This window comes from Mobula birostris, chromosome X (genome assembly GCF_030028105.1).
Source record: "Mobula birostris isolate sMobBir1 chromosome X, sMobBir1.hap1, whole genome shotgun sequence".
NCBI lineage: Eukaryota > Metazoa > Chordata > Chondrichthyes > Myliobatiformes > Myliobatidae > Mobula > Mobula birostris.
This window is the reverse complement of record NC_092402.1, coordinates 55,859,298-55,880,036: the sequence shown is the minus strand read 5'-3', so window position 1 is coordinate 55,880,036 and position 20,739 is coordinate 55,859,298. Positions and strand designations below refer to the sequence as shown.

Genomic DNA, 20,739 nt, shown 5'->3' with positions numbered 1-20,739 from the left:
CGTGGTAATAACCTGGAACTTCAACTTGAGTTTAAATTGGTATGGTTGCCATAGACATGGTGAGCCCCTATCAGCTCCCCCACCGTGACAAAAGAAAGGAGTTAAGTAGATAGGAGGTGGGTGAAGAAATTGTAACCCTGCCTATTATCCAGTCCTGCTGAATGGATGTTAAAATCTGTAATATTGGAATGTGATCCAGCCTTTCCCACTCTCGTAGAGTTATATAGCATGGGAACAGGCCCTTTGGCCCAACTGGTCCATACCGTACCAACCAAGGTACCCATCTAAGCCAGTCCCATTTGTCCACATTTGGCCCATATTCCTCTAAAGCTTTCCTATTAATGTGTTCATCTAAACATCTTTTAAATTTTGTTACTGTACCCACCTCAGCCACGTTCTCTGACCACCCTCTAGGTGGAAAAGTTGCCCCTGTAGGTCCTTTTTAAATCTTTCACCTCTCACCTCAAACCTTTGCCCTTTAGTTCTTGTTCCCTTTCTCTGGGGGGGGGGGGGAGACTGTGTGTATTCACCCTGTCTGAGGCTGTCATGATTTTTATATGCCACTGTGAGATTACCCCTCTTCTCTCCGAAGCTCCAAAGAATGAAGTCCCAGCCTGCCTGTAAAGCTCTCCCGGACTTCAAGAACTGGCAGTATTCTCATAAATTCTTTTTACATTCTTTCCAACTTAATGATATCTTTTCTATAGCTATGTAACCTAAAGTGCACAGAATAGTCCAAGTGTGGCCTCACCAAATGCAACGCAACATCCCAACTCCTGTACTCAATGCCCTGACTGAAGGACAGCATGTCAAAAGCAACTATCACCACCCTGTCTACTTCTCATGCTACTTTCAGGGAACCATGTACACCTCGGTCCCCCTTTTCTACAACACTCCCCAGCGCTCTGCCATTCACTGTGAAAGTCCTAACCTGGGGAGAGTTTGCAAAATGCAACGCCTGACACTTAACCGAATTGAACACTATTTGGCAATCCTCGGCCGCCTTACTCAACTGATCAAGGTCCCCCTGTAATACTTGCTAACGATATCTCGTATATCTTGACTTACCCCACCCTGTTTGGGTTCAAGAACCAGCTGGAGGTGGGGGCTGAGTGGGGGAAGGGTAGTCATGGCTGGAGCTGTATCTCGCCCCTCATATCAGATGCTCAAGACCATGTCAAATGCAAATGCTGTACTGTTCCCCAGGAAAACCGGTCTGGCAGCCTTTTCCTGTTGTGTCCAGCTTCGGATACAGCAAGTCTGAACCACGCAGTCTTTGGCCCGGTGCATATTGCAGAACCCCTCCGTGTTAATGCTTAATGCTTGAGTGCTTAGCTGTCAACAGGCAGGATGTGTAATCAGTTGGCTTTTATTTTGAGCCCAGAAGGAGCTTGCATTGCCAAATAGCAGCCACGATCCTGCCATAGAAAACAAAGTTGTGTGGAGTGTCAGCGATGAAGTCTCCCAAGGAGCCAATGAGATGAGGTGTTATTTACTTAACTTTTGTCACGATTCAGGTGTAGGATCTCTTGTAATTCTCTCTCCTTAGGAGGACCTGTAAGTGCCTCAGGCCTCCAATGGTCAGTTAGATTGAGGCTGTTCTGGGCCTCGAGAGACAGAAGTTGGTATCATTCAACAGTGCCACCAGCCTAAGGTTTTGTGAGCACTGGAGGGGAGTGGTGCAGGGTTACCCCGGGGGGTGGGGGGGGGCAGGTGGTGAGAGGGAGTGGAAGGCAGAAGAAAGGCAAAAGGCAAGTGTACGCAAGTCAGCCGGGCTTCATCTGTGGTGTGCCTCAGATTCTTGAAGCTGTCCAGCACAGAAACAGGCCCTTCAGCCCATCAAGTCCATACAGACCACCAGAAACATCAATTCCACACAAATTCTCCCCATCAGCTCTCCCAGACTCTACAGTTTACAGCGGCCAACCTCACACGCCTTCTGGATGTGGGAGGGAACCAGAGCACTGGGAGTGGCAGTGTTGGTGAGAAGTCCACACGGTCACAGGGAGAAAGAACATGCACACTCCACACAAACTGTGCCCGGGGTCAGCATTGAACCAGGTTCTCGGCCCTTATGCTCTACCCGCTGCACTGCCATAAATCCAGCCTGGTTTGGGGCTGCTGCGACTCCAGATCTCCCAGTGCCCGTGATCAGAGAGCCTGTGTCAGGAGGGTACACAACCTCATGTGGTGGTTCAGACTAAGTTGCTTCTCATGCTTCAGCGCGAAAGCAGTTTCTGCCTCCTGTGGTGCAACACGGCAGTTTCCGCGCATGCATGCCGCAGGGTGGGATTGGCATGTGTGGGGCTCTGCGCTATCTGGGTGCAATCAGCTGGGCCATGTTCATTGCTCTTGGGAGAGTTGCAGCTATGTTTCCTGGGGCACTGCGGAGAGCTCCAACAACCGGCACTCCTCCAGAAATTATTTGCCCTCAGAGACACGAGAGACTGCAGATGCTGGAATCTGGAGCAGCACACAAGGGCCACAGTTTGAGGTCCAGAGGAAGGGTCTCACTTCAAAATGGCGACCGACCATTTCCTTCCATAGACACTGCCTGATCTGCTGGTCCCCCCAGCTTTCAACATGATGTTCAATTATTTGCCCTTGCTCCCCGTCAACTGTATCCATTCATCTTAATAGTGTTGCCTTTGGCTAAATGTTGCCATGTGACAAGGCTTGGGAACAGCACTGTGACGCATGGGAGCCGAATTGTGTTTTGCACCTTTACAATGACATTTGACCCAAAATGGCATCTCTGGCCTTGGTGGAAATTGATTCAGGTTGGAGTCGCATTTGGCGTAGACGACCAGAGTCTGTCGCCCATGGAGGTTGTCCCTCAAACTAGGGGTTATAGGTTAAAGGTGAAAAGGGACAGGTTTATAGGGGACCTGAAGGGTAAATCTTTCACATAACAGATAGCTGGTATCTGGAAAAACCTGCCAGGCAGGTGTAGAGACAAGAACAGTAGTATTCAAGAGAAATCTGGACAATGGAAGGGCATAGAGGCAAATGGGATTAGTATAGATAGGGATGCTGGTCAGCATAGATCCCATGGGCCAAAGGGCCTGTTTCTATGTTGTACAACTCTGTGACTCTGTAATTCACCTAGGACAAGTCTAAAAGCTTCTTTTTTCTTCTTTTAAGCGTTGAAGTGCTTTTGTAAGAATTGTGTGAAGGAAAACCAAACTTGTGAGACAGATGGGGCATGCCTGGCTTCCCGCTCCAGAATTGGGGGTGTTGAGCATGAGATCAGACTGTGTGTGTCCCAACGAGACTTGGTCGCGCCCATCTACTGCCGGAGCGACAAAAAGTATGTGACCACCATCTGCTGTTTCAAGGACTTCTGCAACAACCGGGAGATACCTCCTCCAGAAGGTGAGTACCAGGGCGGCTACTGCTCATTAATCCCCAGCCTGACCTGCCCCTACCCCTCACTCTTTTTCCACTCCCCAGGTTTGGCCTGCAGTGAAACCTGACTTACACTAGGGCCCCTGCACTGGCAACACCTCTTCCTCCATGCTAACCTAGTTACATCAGCCCCAGAGGCTGAAAGATGTCATGTTGGGGTGGCTGGGTGGGGGATATGGAAAGGGTTTTGAGTGTTATCAGTTCCTGAGGGCATTTGTCATGGCAGTCTGCCAGGTTGACGTTTGAATGCTCTCTGGGAGAATCTTGGTTAGCTGGACCTGCCTAGTTCTCCAGACATCAGGGCCAATCGGAGACTTCCTTTGGCCCAACCTATGAGGTGACAGGTTTAGTGTGCTGCCAGTGCTCCATCTCACTTTGTGCCCCAAGCAAACTGGATCACTGCGTGAAAGTTGCCAAGTGGAGTGAATGGGAGCCTCGGTCGCCTCTTTGCTGTGACCATGCTGTGCGCAAAATGGCTGCTGAGCTTCGCACAATAACAGCAAATGCGCTACAAAGTGCTGCGTTGACCACAAAGCACTCTGGGAATCCCCGGAGACGCAAGGCGCTAAATAAAGGCACCCTCACTTCTTATCCCCGCCCTTTCCTGAGCTGTATTTTAGGAGTAACCATCTGCATTGGTGTGGAGGGACGGAATTCTTTCTTTATCCCCCCCTGAAGCAAACAGGCCGAAACTGTAATGATTCAGTCTCCAGACCTGACGTAAAATATGATGCTTGTTCTCTCTCCAAGGTCCTTAAAAGCAGGCAGGTCGAACGGATTTTTCTCAGGTCGTTGACCAAGTTTGGTTGGCTCAGTTGGACCTTTGAGAGGACTGCTGTTATGGACCTGGTTTAAGTTTATCTCACATTTGCATCAACTTTGTTTGATGTTCACTGGTTATGCTGTTCTGACATGGACCAATACAGCAACGAATGATCTAGACCATTGGACCATCTCAATAGAGATTCTGAATCCAGTCCATTATTTTTCTGGCTGCTTTGAGGGGGGAGGCGTGGGGGTTGCAGGTTGAATAAAACTATAATTGGTGGGTCAGCCGTGGATGAGTGAGTCTGGGTCCCTGGTTGGAGTGGTTGTTTGAGGTAGCCTGCTCCAGCTGCTCGCCTATTTAGAGAGAGAGTACGGTAACAGACCCCTCTGGTTAAATGAGCCTGCACCACCCAATTGCAATAATGTGACTAATTAACCTACTAACCCATATGTCTTTGGAATGTGGGAGGAAACCGGAGCGCCTGGAGGAAGAACATACAAACTCTGTAGACAGTGGCATGAATTGAACCTGAGTGGCTGGTGCTGTAATAATTTCATGCTAGCTATGGTGCTACCATACCGTCCTCTGTCCTTGTGCATTGTGTTGAGGTTTTAAACCTGAACTCCTCTCTCCCTCCCCCCCCCACCCCACCGCCACCATCCCCTAGATTTGGGGCCTGTCGGTGGTCTCAGCATAAAGTTCCCCGTCAGCTCCCTATCACTGTCCACGAATTGACTGGTGTCGAGAGAGTGGGGTAGGAGCAGATGGACTTAAAGAGTGCAAAACACTGTGTGCTGTTTCTTTGTATCTGCTATTCCTCATGGAAGCTTTTCTCTTTGTCCTGCTCAGAGCACACAGCCAGCAAGCTGCCTACGTTGAACGAACACTAAGCCCGTGCTGCCCGTTTTGCAATCGCAGCACCCCCCCCCCCGCCCCCCACGTGTCACCCTCCAGAGTGCCGAGCTTGTCCGCTTTCAGCCTGAGGGTGCACACCTTTCTGTCTCCCCTGCTGAGCCACTCCCTGTGAATGAGGCACTCCTACAGCTCATTACCAAGCCCCAGCAGGCATCTATTGCAGCTCTGCAACACTTCTTGTCTGCTGAAGTCCACCTCATTTCCCCCACCCTCTGCTGACTGCCTTGATGTGGAACAAATGCGACAGTGGGCTATTTGACTTTAATTGCTTCATGGCCAAGCCTGACCTCTTTTCAATGGAGAGCTGTCTGATTTTATTTTCTTTCAAATCTCATTTTCCCCAGTTACTGGAACACACTTGGAACACAGGCCCTTTGGCCCATGGTGTCTGTGCTGAATGCGATGCCAAATTAAGTGAAGTCTTTTTTCTTCCTGCAGATGATCCATATCCATCATTCCCTGCATATCCACGTGCCAAGCTAAAGGTTTCTTAAACATCATTATCACATCTGCATGCACCACCACCCTGGGCACCCACCACTCTGTGTGCAAAGAAAAAGGGATTTCCCTTTCGTCTTAAATGCCTGTCCTCTAGTATTTGACAATTCTACCCTAGGAAAAAGATTCTGGCAGTCTGCCCCTGAGTTTCATAAATTATCTGGTCTCCCTTCAGATTCCGATAATTCAGGGAAAACGTCTCAAGTTTCTCCAAACTCAACTTGTAGCTCTGCCCTCTAATACAGGCAGCATCTTGGTGAATCTCTTCTGCACCCTCTCCATGGTCTACATGTCCTTCCTGTAGTTGGGTGACCAGACCTTCACGCAATACTGACCAAAGCTGCTATGTGACTTCCTTACTCTTATACTCAGTGCCCCAACCAGCATGCCATGGACCACCTTTACCACACTGTCCACAGGTAGAGGGCGATGCTCAGAAAGAAAAGTTGGCAACTTAACTTTCCATATTGCTACTTGGCTGAATGAGATGTTTTGTTGGTTGGAACTTGGGACAGTAGGTAAACAAGCCATACCTTCTTTGGATTCCAGTAGATGCAGAAACCTGCTTTACTTGGAGTCCCCCAGTCCGACCTCTTCATACCTATGGTGGTCTTGAGTTAGCGGGAGTAACTTTTCAGTGCGAGTGTAGGAATGCTGACAGTGTGAGAGCTTGGTTTTGTATGTTTTAAGAGCTGTATGTAGAAATGGTGGAATTGGGTTATTTTTGATCTTGAACTTGCCTTGGCCAAGGTTGGAGAGGAAGATGGCCAGTTGCAAACCAAGAGTGTTTTCTTTTCGTATGGAAATGTTGTAGTCAACTAACGGGTTTCCTCCTTTTCTCCACCAGGTCAGAAGAGTGATTTAGATGGCTGGGGCCCCGTGGAGCTGGCGGCTGTGATAGCTGGCCCAGTGTTCCTTTTGTGCGTGGTGCTGATGGTGGCCGTGTTCCTGTGCCATTACCACCACCAGCGAGCCTACCATGACCGCAACCAGCTGGACATGGAGGAGCCTTCCTGCGACCACATGTACATCTCCGAGGGGAAGTCGCTGAAGGACCTCATGTTTGATATGACTACCTCTGGATCCGGATCTGGTAAGTGTCCAGATGGGGGTGGGGGGTGGGCTGTCTTGGCCTCTCTTAATCCCCGCTGCAGGTTCCCGTTCCAGAATAGTTACTAAATAGTTTACCTACCCAGCTATTGATTTCTCTAGCGAGACAGCAGAGACTGAAGATGCTGGAATCCAGAGCAACACGCAGTCTGCTGATGGAACTCGGATACAAATCTTGCCTGTCCAGACTTTCCTCTTAACAACCTTTGCCCAGGGATCAAGTCGAGTAAACCTTCTCTGAACTGCCTCTGGCAAGCATGTAACATTGCACATTTAATAGTAATTTAAAATTTAAACACTCAAATTTACTAGTTGTCTTGTTCATCCACTGGTCCCACCCCGCTGCTTTTGTCAACCAATTCCCCACCCAGCCACAGAGCTCACTGTGACTCTGAATTTTACCGCCCAGTTAGCTTGAGATGTAGAAAGGAAAGGTTGTCTGTGCTGATCCTATTCACCCCATTACTTGCCCCTCTATACCAGTGTAGAAGACCCCTCACTAGAACTACTGGGGAGGGGCTGCTGTAACAGAGGTAATGCTTTTTAAGTAAGGTGTAAAACTGAAGTCCCATCATGGTGGCAAGATGCCATGATGCAGACTGACCATCTCTCTGGTATCCTGGCCAATACTAGTCCCTCAGTATCACCAAAGATAATGTGGTCATTATCACATTCCTATTGTGAGATCTTGCTGTCTGTGAATTGGCTGCTCGGTCTCCTATGTTACAACAGTGACCATACCCCAAGTACTTTATTGACTGTAATAGGATTTTGAGGTTCTATTACATCATCCTTTTATAGATGCACAGTGAAGAGTATCTTGCCTGGTTGTATCATGGCCTGACATGGAAACACCAATGTCCAGGAATGGAAAAGCATACAAAAAGTGGTGGACACAACCCAGTCCATTACAGGCAAAGCCCTTCTCACCAATGACCACATATACAAGGAGCACTGCCACAAGAAAGCAGCATCCATTATCCAGGACCTCCACCATCCAGGCCGTGCTCTCTTCTTGCTACTACCATCAGGAAGAAGATACAAGAGCCTTGGGTCCTACACCACCAGGTTCAGGAACAGTTATAACCCTGCAACCATTAGGCTTCTGAACCAACGTGGATAACTACTTTCACCAGAACTCTGAACTGGTTCCACATCCTTTCAAGGACTTGTGTTCTCAGTATCATTATTTTTATTTGCAGAATTTGACGTCTTCAGAAGGACGCAGGCTGTAAAAATAGGAGACAAGCTCTCCTCTACAATCACTCTGAGCACCGGTGCCCCACAAGGCTGCGTACTCAGCCCCCTGCTGTACTCACTGTACACCCATGATTGTGTAGCCAAGTTTCCATCAAACTCAATATATAAGTTTGCTGATGACACAACAATTGTAGGCCGTATCTCGGGTAATGATGAGTTTGAGTAGAGAGAGGAAATTAAGAACCTGGTGGCATAGTGCGAAGACAATAACATATCCCTCAACGTCAGCAAGACGAAGGAATTGGTTGTAAACTTCAGAAGGAGTAGCAGACCGCACGACCCAATTTACATCAGTGGTGCGCAAGTGGAACAGGTCAAAAGCTTTAATTTCCTCGGGGTCAATATCACAAATGACCTGACTTGGTCCAACCAAGCAGAGTCCACTGCCAAGAAGGCCCACCAGCGTCTTCACTTCCTGAGAAAACTAAAGAAATTTGGCCTGTCCCCTAAAACCCTCACTAATTTTTATAGATGCACCGTAGAAAGCATTCTTCTAGGGTGCATCACAACCTGGTACGGAAGTTGTCCTGTCCAAGACTGAAAGAAACTGCAGAAGATCGTGAACACGGCGCAGCACATCACACAAACCAATCTTCCGTCCGTGGACTCACTTTACACCGCACGCTGTCGGAGCAGTGCTGCCAGGATAATCAAGGACACGACCCACCCAGCCAACAGACTTTTCGTCCCTCTTCCCTCCAGGAGAAGGCTCAGGAGCTTGACGACTCGTACGGCCAGATTTGGGAACAGCTTCTTTCCGACTGTGACAAGACAGCTGAACAGATCCTGACTCGGATCTGGGCCGTACTCTCCAAATATCCGGACCTGCCTCTCGGTTTTTTTGCACTACCTTACTTCCCATTTTTCTATTTTCTATTTATGATTTATAATTTAAATTTTTAATATTTACTAATTTTTAATATTTAACATTTGTAATGCAGGGAGTGTGAAGCGCAAAATCAAATATCACTGTGATGATTGTACATTCTAGTACCAATTGTTTGGTGACAATAAACTATAAAGTATAAGTCTTTTGTTTGCTGGTCTTTGTTTATGAAGAGGTTTTTCATAAATTCTATTGTACTTTATTTTTCTGTGAATGCCTGCAAGAAAATGAATCTCAAGGTAGTATGTGATGACGTACATAATTTGATCATAAATGTACTTTGACTTTGTGCTTGAAACACCTTTTTCTTTTTTTTAAAAGAAAAGGGGGGGCGTCAAAGGTTATAGGGAGAAGGCAGGAGAATGGGGTTGGGAGAGATAATAAATCAGCCATGATGGAATGGTGGAGCAAACTCAGTGATCTGAATGATCTAACCCTGCTCCTTTATCTTACGGTCTTATGGTGAAGGGCTTGTTAAGTCCTTGCGCAAAGCTCAGTAAAAATGCAGCCATGCAACATTCCCTATTTCTGCAATGCTACCCAAGTCTAGTGTCTGCGCCCTCGTTTCTGGGGTGGTTGGTAGGTAGGTGGGTGGGTCCCATGGGTTTGAGGCGTCCCATACTGCTGTGTGATCAGATCTATCCCAGTTATGAAAAGGTGCCTCTGTCACATGGCTTCCATCGGTGCCAGTTCTCCACTCTTCCCTTCTCCCTTTTAACCCCCACGATGTTTCCAGCTCCCAGTCCCTCTTGGCTCTGCTGACACTCGTCATTGCCCCTGCAGTAGCCCAGTCTTTTGCATGCAAAAGTAGATGGTGAATGTGGTTGGCTATTTGCTCGTGGGGTGATGTCCCTATTGTCAAGGTTATTCTCGTATGCGCAAGTCCACGTGTGCACAGATACAATGGAAAAACTTGTGCAGCAGCACCACGACCACATGGTACCAGATAAGCAGCAGTCACAAGAAAAGATTATACATAACTTTTACAAGAAAGAACTAATTGGGACAAAAAAAGGCAAAGTGATTGAAGTGTTGCCAAATTGATTCAGTGATTATGGTTGTGCTAGTTGGTTCAAGAACAGAATGGCTGAAGGAAGGTAACTGTCTTGAATCTGCCATTGTGGGGCTTCAGACTTCTGCACCAGCTGCCCGATGGGAGCTGTGAAAGGATGGCATCACCCAGATGATGGGGATCTTTGGGTGTCACCTTCCTGAGGTGGCAGCATCTGTAGATACTCCTGATGGTCAGGAGGCCTGAGCCCGTGATATATTGGGCAGAGTCCATAACTCTCAGGTGATTCGCTTGTGTCCATGTGTACGATGACATGTAAGTGCACATTGATTGTTGATGATGTCTACTGTTCGTTCTCCCTGCAGGCTTGCCTTTGTTTGTGCAGCGTACCATTGCGAGGACCATAGTCCTTCAGGAAATAATTGGCAAAGGGCGCTTCGGGGAAGTGTGGCGTGGGAAATGGAGGGGTGGCGACGTGGCTGTCAAGATATTCTCCTCCCGGGAAGAACGCTCCTGGTTCCGGGAAGCTGAGATCTACCAGACAGTCATGTTGCGTCACGAGAACATTCTGGGCTTCATCGCAGCAGACAATAAAGGTATGGTGGCTTATTTTCCCATTTACTTTGTGTTGGCCAATAGTTTGGTTTGGGTGATGTGTGTGTATGTATGTTTCCGTGTGCGCATGCTAATGACTAGAACCGTGCTCCCACAACACTCAGGTCAGATCCTTGTGCAATGCAGGGTCATAGACAAAATGGATTGAGTGGTGTAGAAAGAAGGCTCTGAGTTTCAGTGGCGTGTGGGATGGTATTTCAGTTAAACAGTCTTATTTTTTTCCATGGATTCCATGGATTTTGCAATTGCAGAGTGTTTGCTTCAACAGTTATTCTTTGCCTTTCTCAATAGCCTTTAATGTAAATTACATCCTGAGATATCTCATCGCAGTATTCCCTAACACAACTTGACTCCAAGAAGTGTGGCTGTTAGGCCTTGTTGGTTTGAAGACTTGGTAATGGGGAAGGAGTAGGAAAGAACCAAATTCGAGCCTGAAATTCAGAGTTGGAGACCCAGGCAGCTGTAGGCATGACTCCCAATAGTAGACCAATCAGAAAAACTGCTGAGTTGTATCCGCATTTGTGGCATGAGCACGTTTGGAAGCTGTAACTTTTAGTGCCTGCATCCATGTCTCTGATATAAACGGTAGAAAGGTGAGAGCCTGTTCCCCGTGGCACACCACTGGCTCCATCTTGGAAACGAGGCGACTGGTGTTCTCTCCATGCTGCTGTGTCGCCTTTTTATTTCTTGTTGTGCTGCTTTCAATTTAACCTTCTCCATCCACAGATAATGGTACGTGGACACAGTTGTGGCTTGTGTCGGACTATCACGAGCATGGCTCTCTCTTTGATTACCTGAACAAGTATACGGTCACTGTGGAAGGGCTCATCAAGCTGGCACTCTCTGCAGTCAGTGGACTGGCTCACTTGCACATGGAAATCGTGGGCACTCAGGGTAAGGGCGTGATGTGCTTTTAACGATGATTCTACCTCTGTGAATCAGCTCCATAAGTCTGCGTACTTCAACCTGATACTGTTTATTAGTGTTGAGCCAAAACTTTGAGATGGGTGTGACCCGGTGAATGTGCCATTAAGCTAGGCGTGCAGCAAAAACATTCAAGCCTGTTTTGGAGGAGAATATTCAGAACAATATTGGGATCCCATAGAAACCAACACAATTCTAACGGGATTAGATGTTGGAAGGATGTTCCTGGTGGTTGGGCGGGGGGGCGGTGGTGAGGGTACCGGTGAAGCACAGGGTCAGGCCACAGAAAGGATAAGGGGTAAATCAGTTTCAAATATTTATTCCCCTGGAGTGTGGTGAACCAGTGCAATTCTCCACCACAGAAAGCAGTTGAATTGCAGGAACTAATATTCAGAAGGAGTTGGATATTGAAGGTCTGTTTTATTTATAACATGTACATCAAAACATACGGTGAAATGCGTCATTTGCATCAAATTAAAGCAACAGGGATTGTGCTGGGGGCAGCCCGCAAGTTTTGCCACTCTTCTGGCACCAATGTAGCATGCCCACAATTCACTAACTCTAACATGTATGTCTTTGGAAAATGGGAGGAAACCACGTGGTCAAGGGGAGAACATATAAACTCCTTATAGCCAGCGGGGCTGGGGGGGATTAAACTCTGATCTTACAGCTGGTAGTACACTAGCCGCTATGTTACCATGCTGCCCCCTGTGCTGCTATGTTCTCGGGGCTGGAAAGGTTAAGGGATACAGGGAGAATGGTGGAACAGGGGACTGAGAGTGGAGACCGGAGAGACTGCAGATGATGGAATCTAGATTGGCAAACAGACAGCTAGAAGGAACGTGGATTCAAGTGGGTTGGTTGGCATTCTAGGGTGAGAGACTGCATTAGGACTGAGAGCGAAGAGGGGGAGATGGGCAGTATATAGAGATGAGAGGGAGAGGTTGGCCGGTGACAAGTGGATCCAGGTGAGGAAGAAGGTGATGGGGCTGGAGGAGGGAGGGGTGGAGTTGGGAGACAGTGGGCAGTAGGTAAAGAGGCAAGGGATGGGTGTGTTGTGGGGGGGGGGCGGAGGGTGGCACGGTAGCTTAGTGGTTTAGAGCAGCCAGCTGTAAGATCATGGTTCAGTTCCTGCAACTCACTGTAAGAAGTTTCTGTGTTCTCCCCGTGACTGTGTGGGTGTCCACTGGGTGCTCTCGTTTCTTCCCACATTGCAAAGATGTAAGGTACACTTTCTCTATAGCTGCTACACTTTATTCTTCATTGTCATTGTTTTATCTTGTTCTATCTCAATGCAGTGTAATGATTTGATCTGTATGAACAGTATGCAAAACTAGCTTTTCACTGTACCTTGATACATGCAGCAATAATAAGTCAATTTAGCTAGACCAATACTTTTAAAGATATTGCTGTTGTCCATTATTGGCAGCCAAAGCTGTGATCTCTGGAATTCCATTCCTTGATTTCCCAGTCTTTCTGAGATCTTTTTCAAACCTTCCTATTTGACTTGAACCTAATATCACCTGCTGGTTCCTGGTTTTTCTTGCGTGGCACTGTGTCAAATTTTATTGAATACTACTGTGAAGCACTCTGGGATCTTTTACGCATTTGAAAGGTGCTATAGAAATACTAATTCTTTGGTTGCCATGGTACCACTGGCTGTGGCTCTGGAATCATAGCTGGAGTGGTGAAAAGTGACTGCGGCAACAGGCTTGTAACCAGCTTTTGCAACAGGGTAAAAGTATTTTCTCTCGTGCTCTGTGGTATACGGGCAGAAAGAACTTCACAACACTACTGAGGGACGACTGTTTTGCACCTCCACAGCTAATCCGTGCTAAGACTAGTATCATGGAGCCCAACCATCATCATCAGTGACCTTTCTTCCATCATGGGCTCGGAAGTGATGATTCCATCCTGTTCAGTTCTTTTCACAGCTCAGTAAATGAAACATCCCTGTCTGTCAGCAGCAAGATTCAGATGATGTTCAGATACTGGCTGATATGTGGCTTGTAACATTGCACCTCCATCCAAACGTCAAATCACCTGCCCTTTGCACTCAAGGGTACTATCATTGTCAAGTGCTTTCGTTCCATCTACTACAAAAGGTGGGCCTTCCCAGTAGCCACTTATTTTAATTCTACTTCCTATTCTCATTCTGACATGTCAGTCTGTGGCCTTCTCTACTGCCGCAATGTGGCCACTGTCGGGTTGGAGGAGCAAACACCTCATGTTCCGTCTGGGTAGCCTCCAACCTAATGGTAGGAACATCAATTTCTCTAACTTCTAGTGATTTTTTTTCCCTCCATCCGCTTCTCTCTTTTTCAATTCTCCATTCTGGTGCCCCTCTTCCTTCCCTTTCTCCCATGGCCCACTCTCCTCTCTTATCAGATTCCTTCTCCTTCAGTGCTTTATCTCCTCCACCTATTACTCCCAGCTTCTCACTTAATCCCCCTTTCTCCCCCCCCCACCTGTTTTCACCCATCACCTGCCAGCTTGTACTCCTTCCTTCTTATTCTGGCTTCTTCCCCCTTCCTTTCCAGTCCTGAGGAAGGGCCTCAGCCCGAAATGGCAACTATTGATTTCGCTCCATAGGTGCTGCCTGACCTGAGCTCCCCCGCCTTTTGTGTGTTGCTGTGGATTTCCAGCATCTGCAGGATCTTCTGTGTTTATTGTATTGTTATCACAAGGTCACACCATCAAGTCACTCAGTTCAAGCCAGCCACCAACTACCCACTACAGTAAACAACGTCACTGAGTGCAGGAGAGCTTCCTGGTACCTTTCACAGGGGTGTTCACGGACAGAATTGGACACTGCCGCATGCTGGCAAATGTTTTGTCATCGGCAGTGGAAGGCAGGGTGGCCAGTGGTGGAATGATGTAAACCAAGAGTAAACACAGGGCCAATCCTTGGAGGAAGACAGTAAGCTCAGGCTTGTCAGTTGCAGAACAGAGTAGGGATCACATGGACCAAGCTCCAATGGATGAGTATCTGGAAAATGCAAAAATGGACTTGAGGATAGACTTGAAGTCCAGAGGTGATTGGGGGGGGGGGGGTGGGTGGTGAGGGTCAGGATGTGAAGGTCACTGGGTAAGGTTTCTGCTTGTGCAGTGTAGGGCGCCTGTGTGGAACATGTGTAATCACAGGCCGTTCAGCCCAAATGTTCTGTGCTATACTATGCTTCAGAGCCAATGAAATTTCTTCTGAAGTATCGACACATTGGGCACAGGGTTGCCTCTTTGTGCACAGCAAGCCCGCACAAACGACGTCGTGATAGCCAGACAGTCTGTTTAGGTGGAGAGGCAGAGTGGTCCAGAGATGGGGGCGGAGTGTGTGGGGTGACAAATACTCCTACCCTCCATTCCTTCCCCCCCCCCCCCGTCTCGCATAGTAAACGTGTGGATTTTAGTTTTTGCATGCACTCCCATTTCAGAGCTAGCTTTGTCTTTGCAGGCAAACCGGGGATTGCCCATCGTGACCTGAAGTCCAAAAACATCCTGGTGAAGAAGAACGGCATGTGTGCGATAGCAGACCTGGGCCTGGCTGTCAGGCATGACTCGCTGACCGACACCATTGACATTGCCCCCAATCAGCGAGTGGGCACAAAACGGTAACCAATTCCCTATCGTTTTCACTTCCTCCTCCCCGTTCACCATAAGAAGTTTCAGTACTTGATTTAAATGGGCGAGGCGGGGGGTAATTCTTTTTATTGGTGTCATAAACTTAAAGCAGATTTCTGTAGCAAAGTGCATGCATTCACAGGTTGAACACCAGTTGTGGCTGGCATGACAAGTCATGCCATGTGGTTTGTGTGCCAGCTTGGTGGACAGTAAAGCCAAAATTGTGGTAGTTCGGGTGGCAGAAATTCCCCCTCACTGAATTCGCGAATCCCTACCAAAGGATATGATCGCAGAATAGGTATTTGCTCTTGTGGAATTTATGTGAGCACAAAATACCCAGCTTAGATATGTGCCCACAAAACACCCAAACTCAGAGTGGTGAGAGTGTGGAGTGAGCTGCCAGTGGAAGTTAGGGTTAGTTCAGAGGTGAGAGGGCTATAGAGGGCTGTGGTCCAGGTACAGCTTGATGGGACTAGGCGGAATAATAGTTCAGCACAATGGGCAGAAGGGCTTGTTTCTCCATGACTCTAAATAAATACAAATTGCCAAGGAAACAACAGTTTTTGTCAAGAGTTGAACAAAATTGTGATGCAGATGGTTCTCATAGAGCACAAACTCGTTAGTGTGCTAAAATGCCAATGTTGTTACATTGTCCTCTATAATTTTTGTGGGAAGGGGCTGGTAAAATCCTTATCACTCAACTTCCAATGCCTGGTGTCTGTGAAAGGTCAGCGGATGGCAAAAGAGAAGTCCCGTCACATCGTAAATTCCCGAGATGAAGTTTGCTTGGTTGGGCCCATGTCTGAGAAACTCCGGCCCTGTGTAAAGGCATGGCAGTTACTAATGTACTTATCTGCAACGGCTTCTGAGTGAGTTCAGCCTCGTCAGGTGATTCTATCCTGACTTTTGGGTTTGGGAGTTTATTCTGGCTGAATTGCTTTGGAATAGGTGTAGCCCTTTTCCACTTCTCTGTGGAAAAAGAAAAATGGAGGATTAAGTCAGAATGAGGCCTTTAAATAATGAAACAGGGGGAATGTAGAGACAATGATCCTGCTTTTGAGGGAGTCCACAACCAGAAGCAGTTAACAGTTGGCTATTGTGGAGAATGTGATCCGTCATCCAGGCTTGTTTAGCTGCATGCCGTCTTTTGGGGAGACATTCTTCAGCTGCCATTTGCATACAGTCCTTCAGGTTTGACCACAAGAAGGACACATCTAAGTACAAGGAATTGGACCAACAAATAAGAGCAGAACGTGCAAAAGCTGGAGAACAATGGTTTATCAAACGGTGTGAAAAGATAGAGACCATGGACATGTTGCATCATTCAAGGGATGTGCATAGGGAGATTGCAGAGATGACCAACAGGAACAAGAAACAATCAAGGACTGGCATTATTCAAGACAAGGACAGGAACATACTCATAGAATGACAAGGTGGAAAGTAGATGGATGGAATACATTAGGGAATTGTACTATGATGCTAGAAATGATTAAGTGAGTGAGAAGAACACAGAAGGTCTGGAAATTTTGGTAGCGGAAGTAAGAGCAGCCATTGGAAAGTTTTAAAAACTGGTAAAGCTTGTGGTGTAGATGGTATTACAGCCGAAATGTTGAAATGCCTTGGCGACTCGGAGGTTGAGGAGATCACGAGGTTTTGCAATACAATCTACTCAACAGGGAAGTGGCCAACAGATTTTGTGGTGTCAGAGTTTGTCATGATCCCAAAGAAAAGTAAGAGCACGCAATGCTTAGTCTTTAGAACTATAAGTCTTATAAGTCATGCCTCCAAGATCTTGTTATTAATACTTCTAAGCAGAATAAAAAGGACAGTTCTTAGTGAAATTAATGACTGCCAGAGCGGATTTATACCGGGTAAGGGTACCCGTGAAGGGATTTTTCAATTTGTGAATGATTGTGGAACGAGGTCTAGAAAAAAAAGATATTTACATGTGCTTCCTGGATTATGAAAAAGCTTTTGACTGAGTCAATCATGAACAGCTGGTCAATTGCCTGAACTCATTGCGGCTGGATGGGAAAGATGCTCGACTGATTGCGAGTCTGTTCCGGCATCAGAAGGCAGTAATAAGAACTAGTGGTGGGAATTCACCGGAAGTTGAGGTCCAAAAAGGGGTTCGCCAGGGCTGCATTATCTCCCCTTTATTATTTAACATTTACTCAGAGGTAATCTTCAGGGTGTTGAACAATGAAGCTGGTGTCCAAGTTGGTGGAGTGACAGTGAACAACTTGAGGTATGCAGATGATTCAGTGTTGTTAGCCGAGACTGAGGACGAGTTACTCAGAATAGTAGATAAGATAAATGCTGGAGGTGCACGATTTGGAATGAAAATAAATGCTGCAAAGACAAAGATGATGGTAGTATCACGGAAGAAAGAAGTCCCCAAAATCAGTATCAAAATTAATGGCACAGGCATAGAGCAAGTCAAGAAGTTTGTGTACTTGGGACAGATGGTCACAGAGGATGGGAAATGTGATACAGAAATTAGACGAAGAATTGAGATTGCAAGATCAACGTTCTGGAGCCTGAGTGACGTGCTGTGTGGCAAGAGGTTGGACTTTGGGCTGTGTTGTAGAATTTGGAAATGCTACGTCTGGAGCAGTCTGTTGTATGGAGTCAAGTCATGGACATTATGCAAGGAAGTGCAACGACGACTGGAGGCATTTGAAATGTGGTGTTTAAGGAGAATGCAGAAAATTAGATGGGTGATGAAGGTCAGTAATATGGAAGTGTTGAAGAGAGTGAGGAGAGAAAAGGAGCTGCTGAAGAAGGTGCAGAAAAGGAAGCTGGAATATGCCGGGCACTTGTAAAGAGGTGGTGGGCTGCAAAAATTGTTATTGGAAGGGATGATAGAAGGAAAGAGGGAAAGAGGAAGGCAGCGAACCACTTGGTACAATAATGTGAGGCAATGGACTGGGTTGAGTTATGCTGAGGTCAGAAAAAGAGCGCAAGATCAAAGAAGATTGTGCATAGCCGCCAACCCCAGATTCGGGACGGCACCCACTGACTGACTGACTATTGTGGAGAATTCTGGACCAACCTTTTTCTAGTCGGAATATTTAGCAGTGTTTTTTGCATACTGCAACAGAGAGGGATCAAATTTGGCCCATCTGATGGGATTGATGATGAGGGGCATTGATCGTGTGGATAGTCAGAGGCTTTTTCCCAGGGCTGAAATGGTTAGCACGAGAGGGCACAGTTTTAAGGTGCTTGGCAGTAGGTACAGAGGAGATGTCAGGGGTAAGTTTTTTTACATAGAGAGTGGTGAGTACGTGGAATGGGCTGCCAGCGACAGTGGTGGAGGCAGATACGATAGGGTCTTTTAAGAGACTCCTGGACAGGTACATGGAGCTCAGAAAAATAGAGGGCAATGGGCATCCCTGGGTAATTTCTAAGGTAAGGACAAGTTCGGCACAGCTTTGCAGGCCGAAGGGCATATATTGTGCTGTAGGTTTTCTATGTTTCTATCTGTATCCATGCTAGCTCCCAACAGCACAGAAGCCGACCCTTCAGCCCAAATGGTCTGATCATATCAGTCCCATTTCCCTCTCTTCCTTTCCCTAAACCTCTCCCCTCTCTCATGTCCATCAATCTCCCCTTTTGATTCTCTCTTTGCCATTGGGGACGATCTGCAATGGCCAATTTAACCCACCCAGATGTGCGTATTTGGGATGTGGGAGGAAATGGGAACACCCAGGGGCAGGGTAACCTCGCAAAGTCATGGCAAATATACAAACTCCACACAGACAGCGCCCAAGGTCGGGATCGAACCTGGGTCTCGGGAGTGTGAGGTTGAGCAGGCAGATGCACTGCCTTCTCATCTTTATGGAGACACAAAAGAGACTGCAGATGCTGGAAAATTGGGAGCAGCGCACAAAATGCTGGAGACTTCTGCCCTCTTTCCACTCCTGATGAAGGATGTTGACTGTTCATTTTCCTCCATAGATGCTGCCTGACCTGCTGAGTTCCTCCAGCGTTGTGTGTGTGTTGCTCTTTGTTTTGTGATTCTGCCTTTCAACTAACCTGTGTTTTCTCTTTTGAAGGTACATGGCTCCTGAAGTACTGGATGAGACAATCAATATGCAACATTTTGATTCCTTCAAATGTGCTGACATTTACGCCCTGGGGCTGGTGTATTGGGAGATTGCCCGGAGGTGCTCTGCTGGAGGTACTTCACTGCAAGCTGTCGCGCCCCCTCCCCCCGCCCTTCTCTCCAGTCCCAAGCCCCTCCTCCTCTCCCTTTCCCTCCTCGTCTTCTGATTTGGCAGATTGTAGGCCTGCTTGCCAGGCCGTCAGCACCAGGAGTTTGGTGCACAGCGCTCAAGGCCGCAGTACTCCATTGTCAGATTTGTGCAGCAGTAATCAGTGGTTGAAGCTTACTCCACACTTGAGCCCATTCAGCCCCTTCAATCTTTTCGGCAGTTTAGTCAGATTATATCTGGTCTCTATCTAGACTCCCAGCTTCCTGCCTTTTGGTTTTATACTCTTCAGCCCCTGGTCTAACAAAGAGCTCCCAAAGCGTTTGGCAAGAGGTGCCTATTTTTCAGAAAGCCTGGTTCTGGTGTTGCATTGACGCTGTCCCGAATTATGTTTTGACTCAGACCTGGGTCCGTGGCTGTGACTGCAATTATCCTGTTTCACTATGGGTAACCCTTGTGGTGTTCCAGTCGGGTCTTTGCCTCGCAATGGGGAGGATAGGAATGGTGCTGCTGACCTTGAAGCTTACCCCTATTACTTGGCATTAACGTTGGCAACCTTCAGGATTGGCCTTGATCCTAGAGCAGGGATTCCCAGCCTGGGGTCCATGGGGGCCTTGCTTAATGGCATTGGTCCATGGTGTAAAGGTTGGGAACCCTTTGCCCTCGAGGAACTTGGGCAGTTGTTCAAAGACTAAATGGTCATCCAAGTTGATCAACCAAAGACTAGGGGAGAAATGGTCTTTAGTTTCACCTTGTTCTAGGAAGGGCGTCATTTAAGCTGGAAAGAGTGCAGAGAGGAATTATGAGGATGTTGCCAGGACCTGAGGGGCTGGGCCATGGGGAGAGGCTGGGCAGGCAAGGACTGAAGGTGACCTTGCAGAGGTGTATAACATCACAAGGGGCATAAATAGGGTGAATGCACAGTCTTTTTCAAAGCTTTATTTGTCATGTGTGTGTCGAAGTGTACATTGAACTGCATTAATTGCATCAAATCAAGTCTGAGGATTTTACTGGGCAAGTGTCACCAAACTTCTGGCACCAACCTAATATGCGCACAACTCACTAACCCTAACTGTACATCTTTGGACTGTGGTGGGAGTGGGTGGGGAACTGAAGCACCTGAGAGAAACACTGTCACAGGGAGAACGTACAAACTCCTTTCAGACAGCAGCCAGGATCAAACCCCAATCTTACAGCTGGCACTGTAAACCAATTGCAGTAACTGCTACACAGCCAGGGTTGGGGAATCAGCATTGGATTCTAGAATCTACAGCTTTTGCCTTATCGAGTTAACTTTTTGAATCCAGGGGCCCACGAGGATTACCAGCTGCCATACTTTGACCTTGTGCCCTCTGACCCCTCCATTGAGGAAATGAGGAAGGTTGTCTGTGAACAGAACCGAAGGCCAAGCATCCCTAACATTTGGCACAGCGGTGAGGTAAGCATGCTAGGAGGGATTCCATTCTCTGGGAAGTCCTTGGAATCCTAAGCACCTTGGTTCTTGGAAAGG

At 47.4% G+C, this 20,739-nt stretch overlaps 1 protein-coding gene across 3 annotated transcripts in view; it reads left to right on the top strand.

Annotated features, from left to right (window-relative positions):
- LOC140191746 (activin receptor type-1B-like) overlaps positions 1-20,739 on the top strand; it is a 77,443-nt gene that overhangs the window by 42,999 nt on the left and 13,705 nt on the right. For 2 of the 3 annotated variants that reach the window (XM_072249447.1, XM_072249448.1), the window contains exons 2-8: positions 3,145-3,375; positions 6,438-6,683; positions 10,224-10,454; positions 11,200-11,367; positions 14,849-15,005; positions 19,074-19,198; positions 20,537-20,667. In XM_072249447.1, the coding sequence (XP_072105548.1) occupies positions 3,145-3,375; positions 6,438-6,683; positions 10,224-10,454; positions 11,200-11,367; positions 14,849-15,005; positions 19,074-19,198; positions 20,537-20,667 (1,289 nt within the window). The remainder of the gene's footprint in view (positions 1-3,144; positions 3,376-6,437; positions 6,684-10,223; positions 10,455-11,199; positions 11,368-14,848; positions 15,006-19,073; positions 19,199-20,536; positions 20,668-20,739) is intronic. The other variant, XM_072249449.1, reaches the window with a different exon arrangement.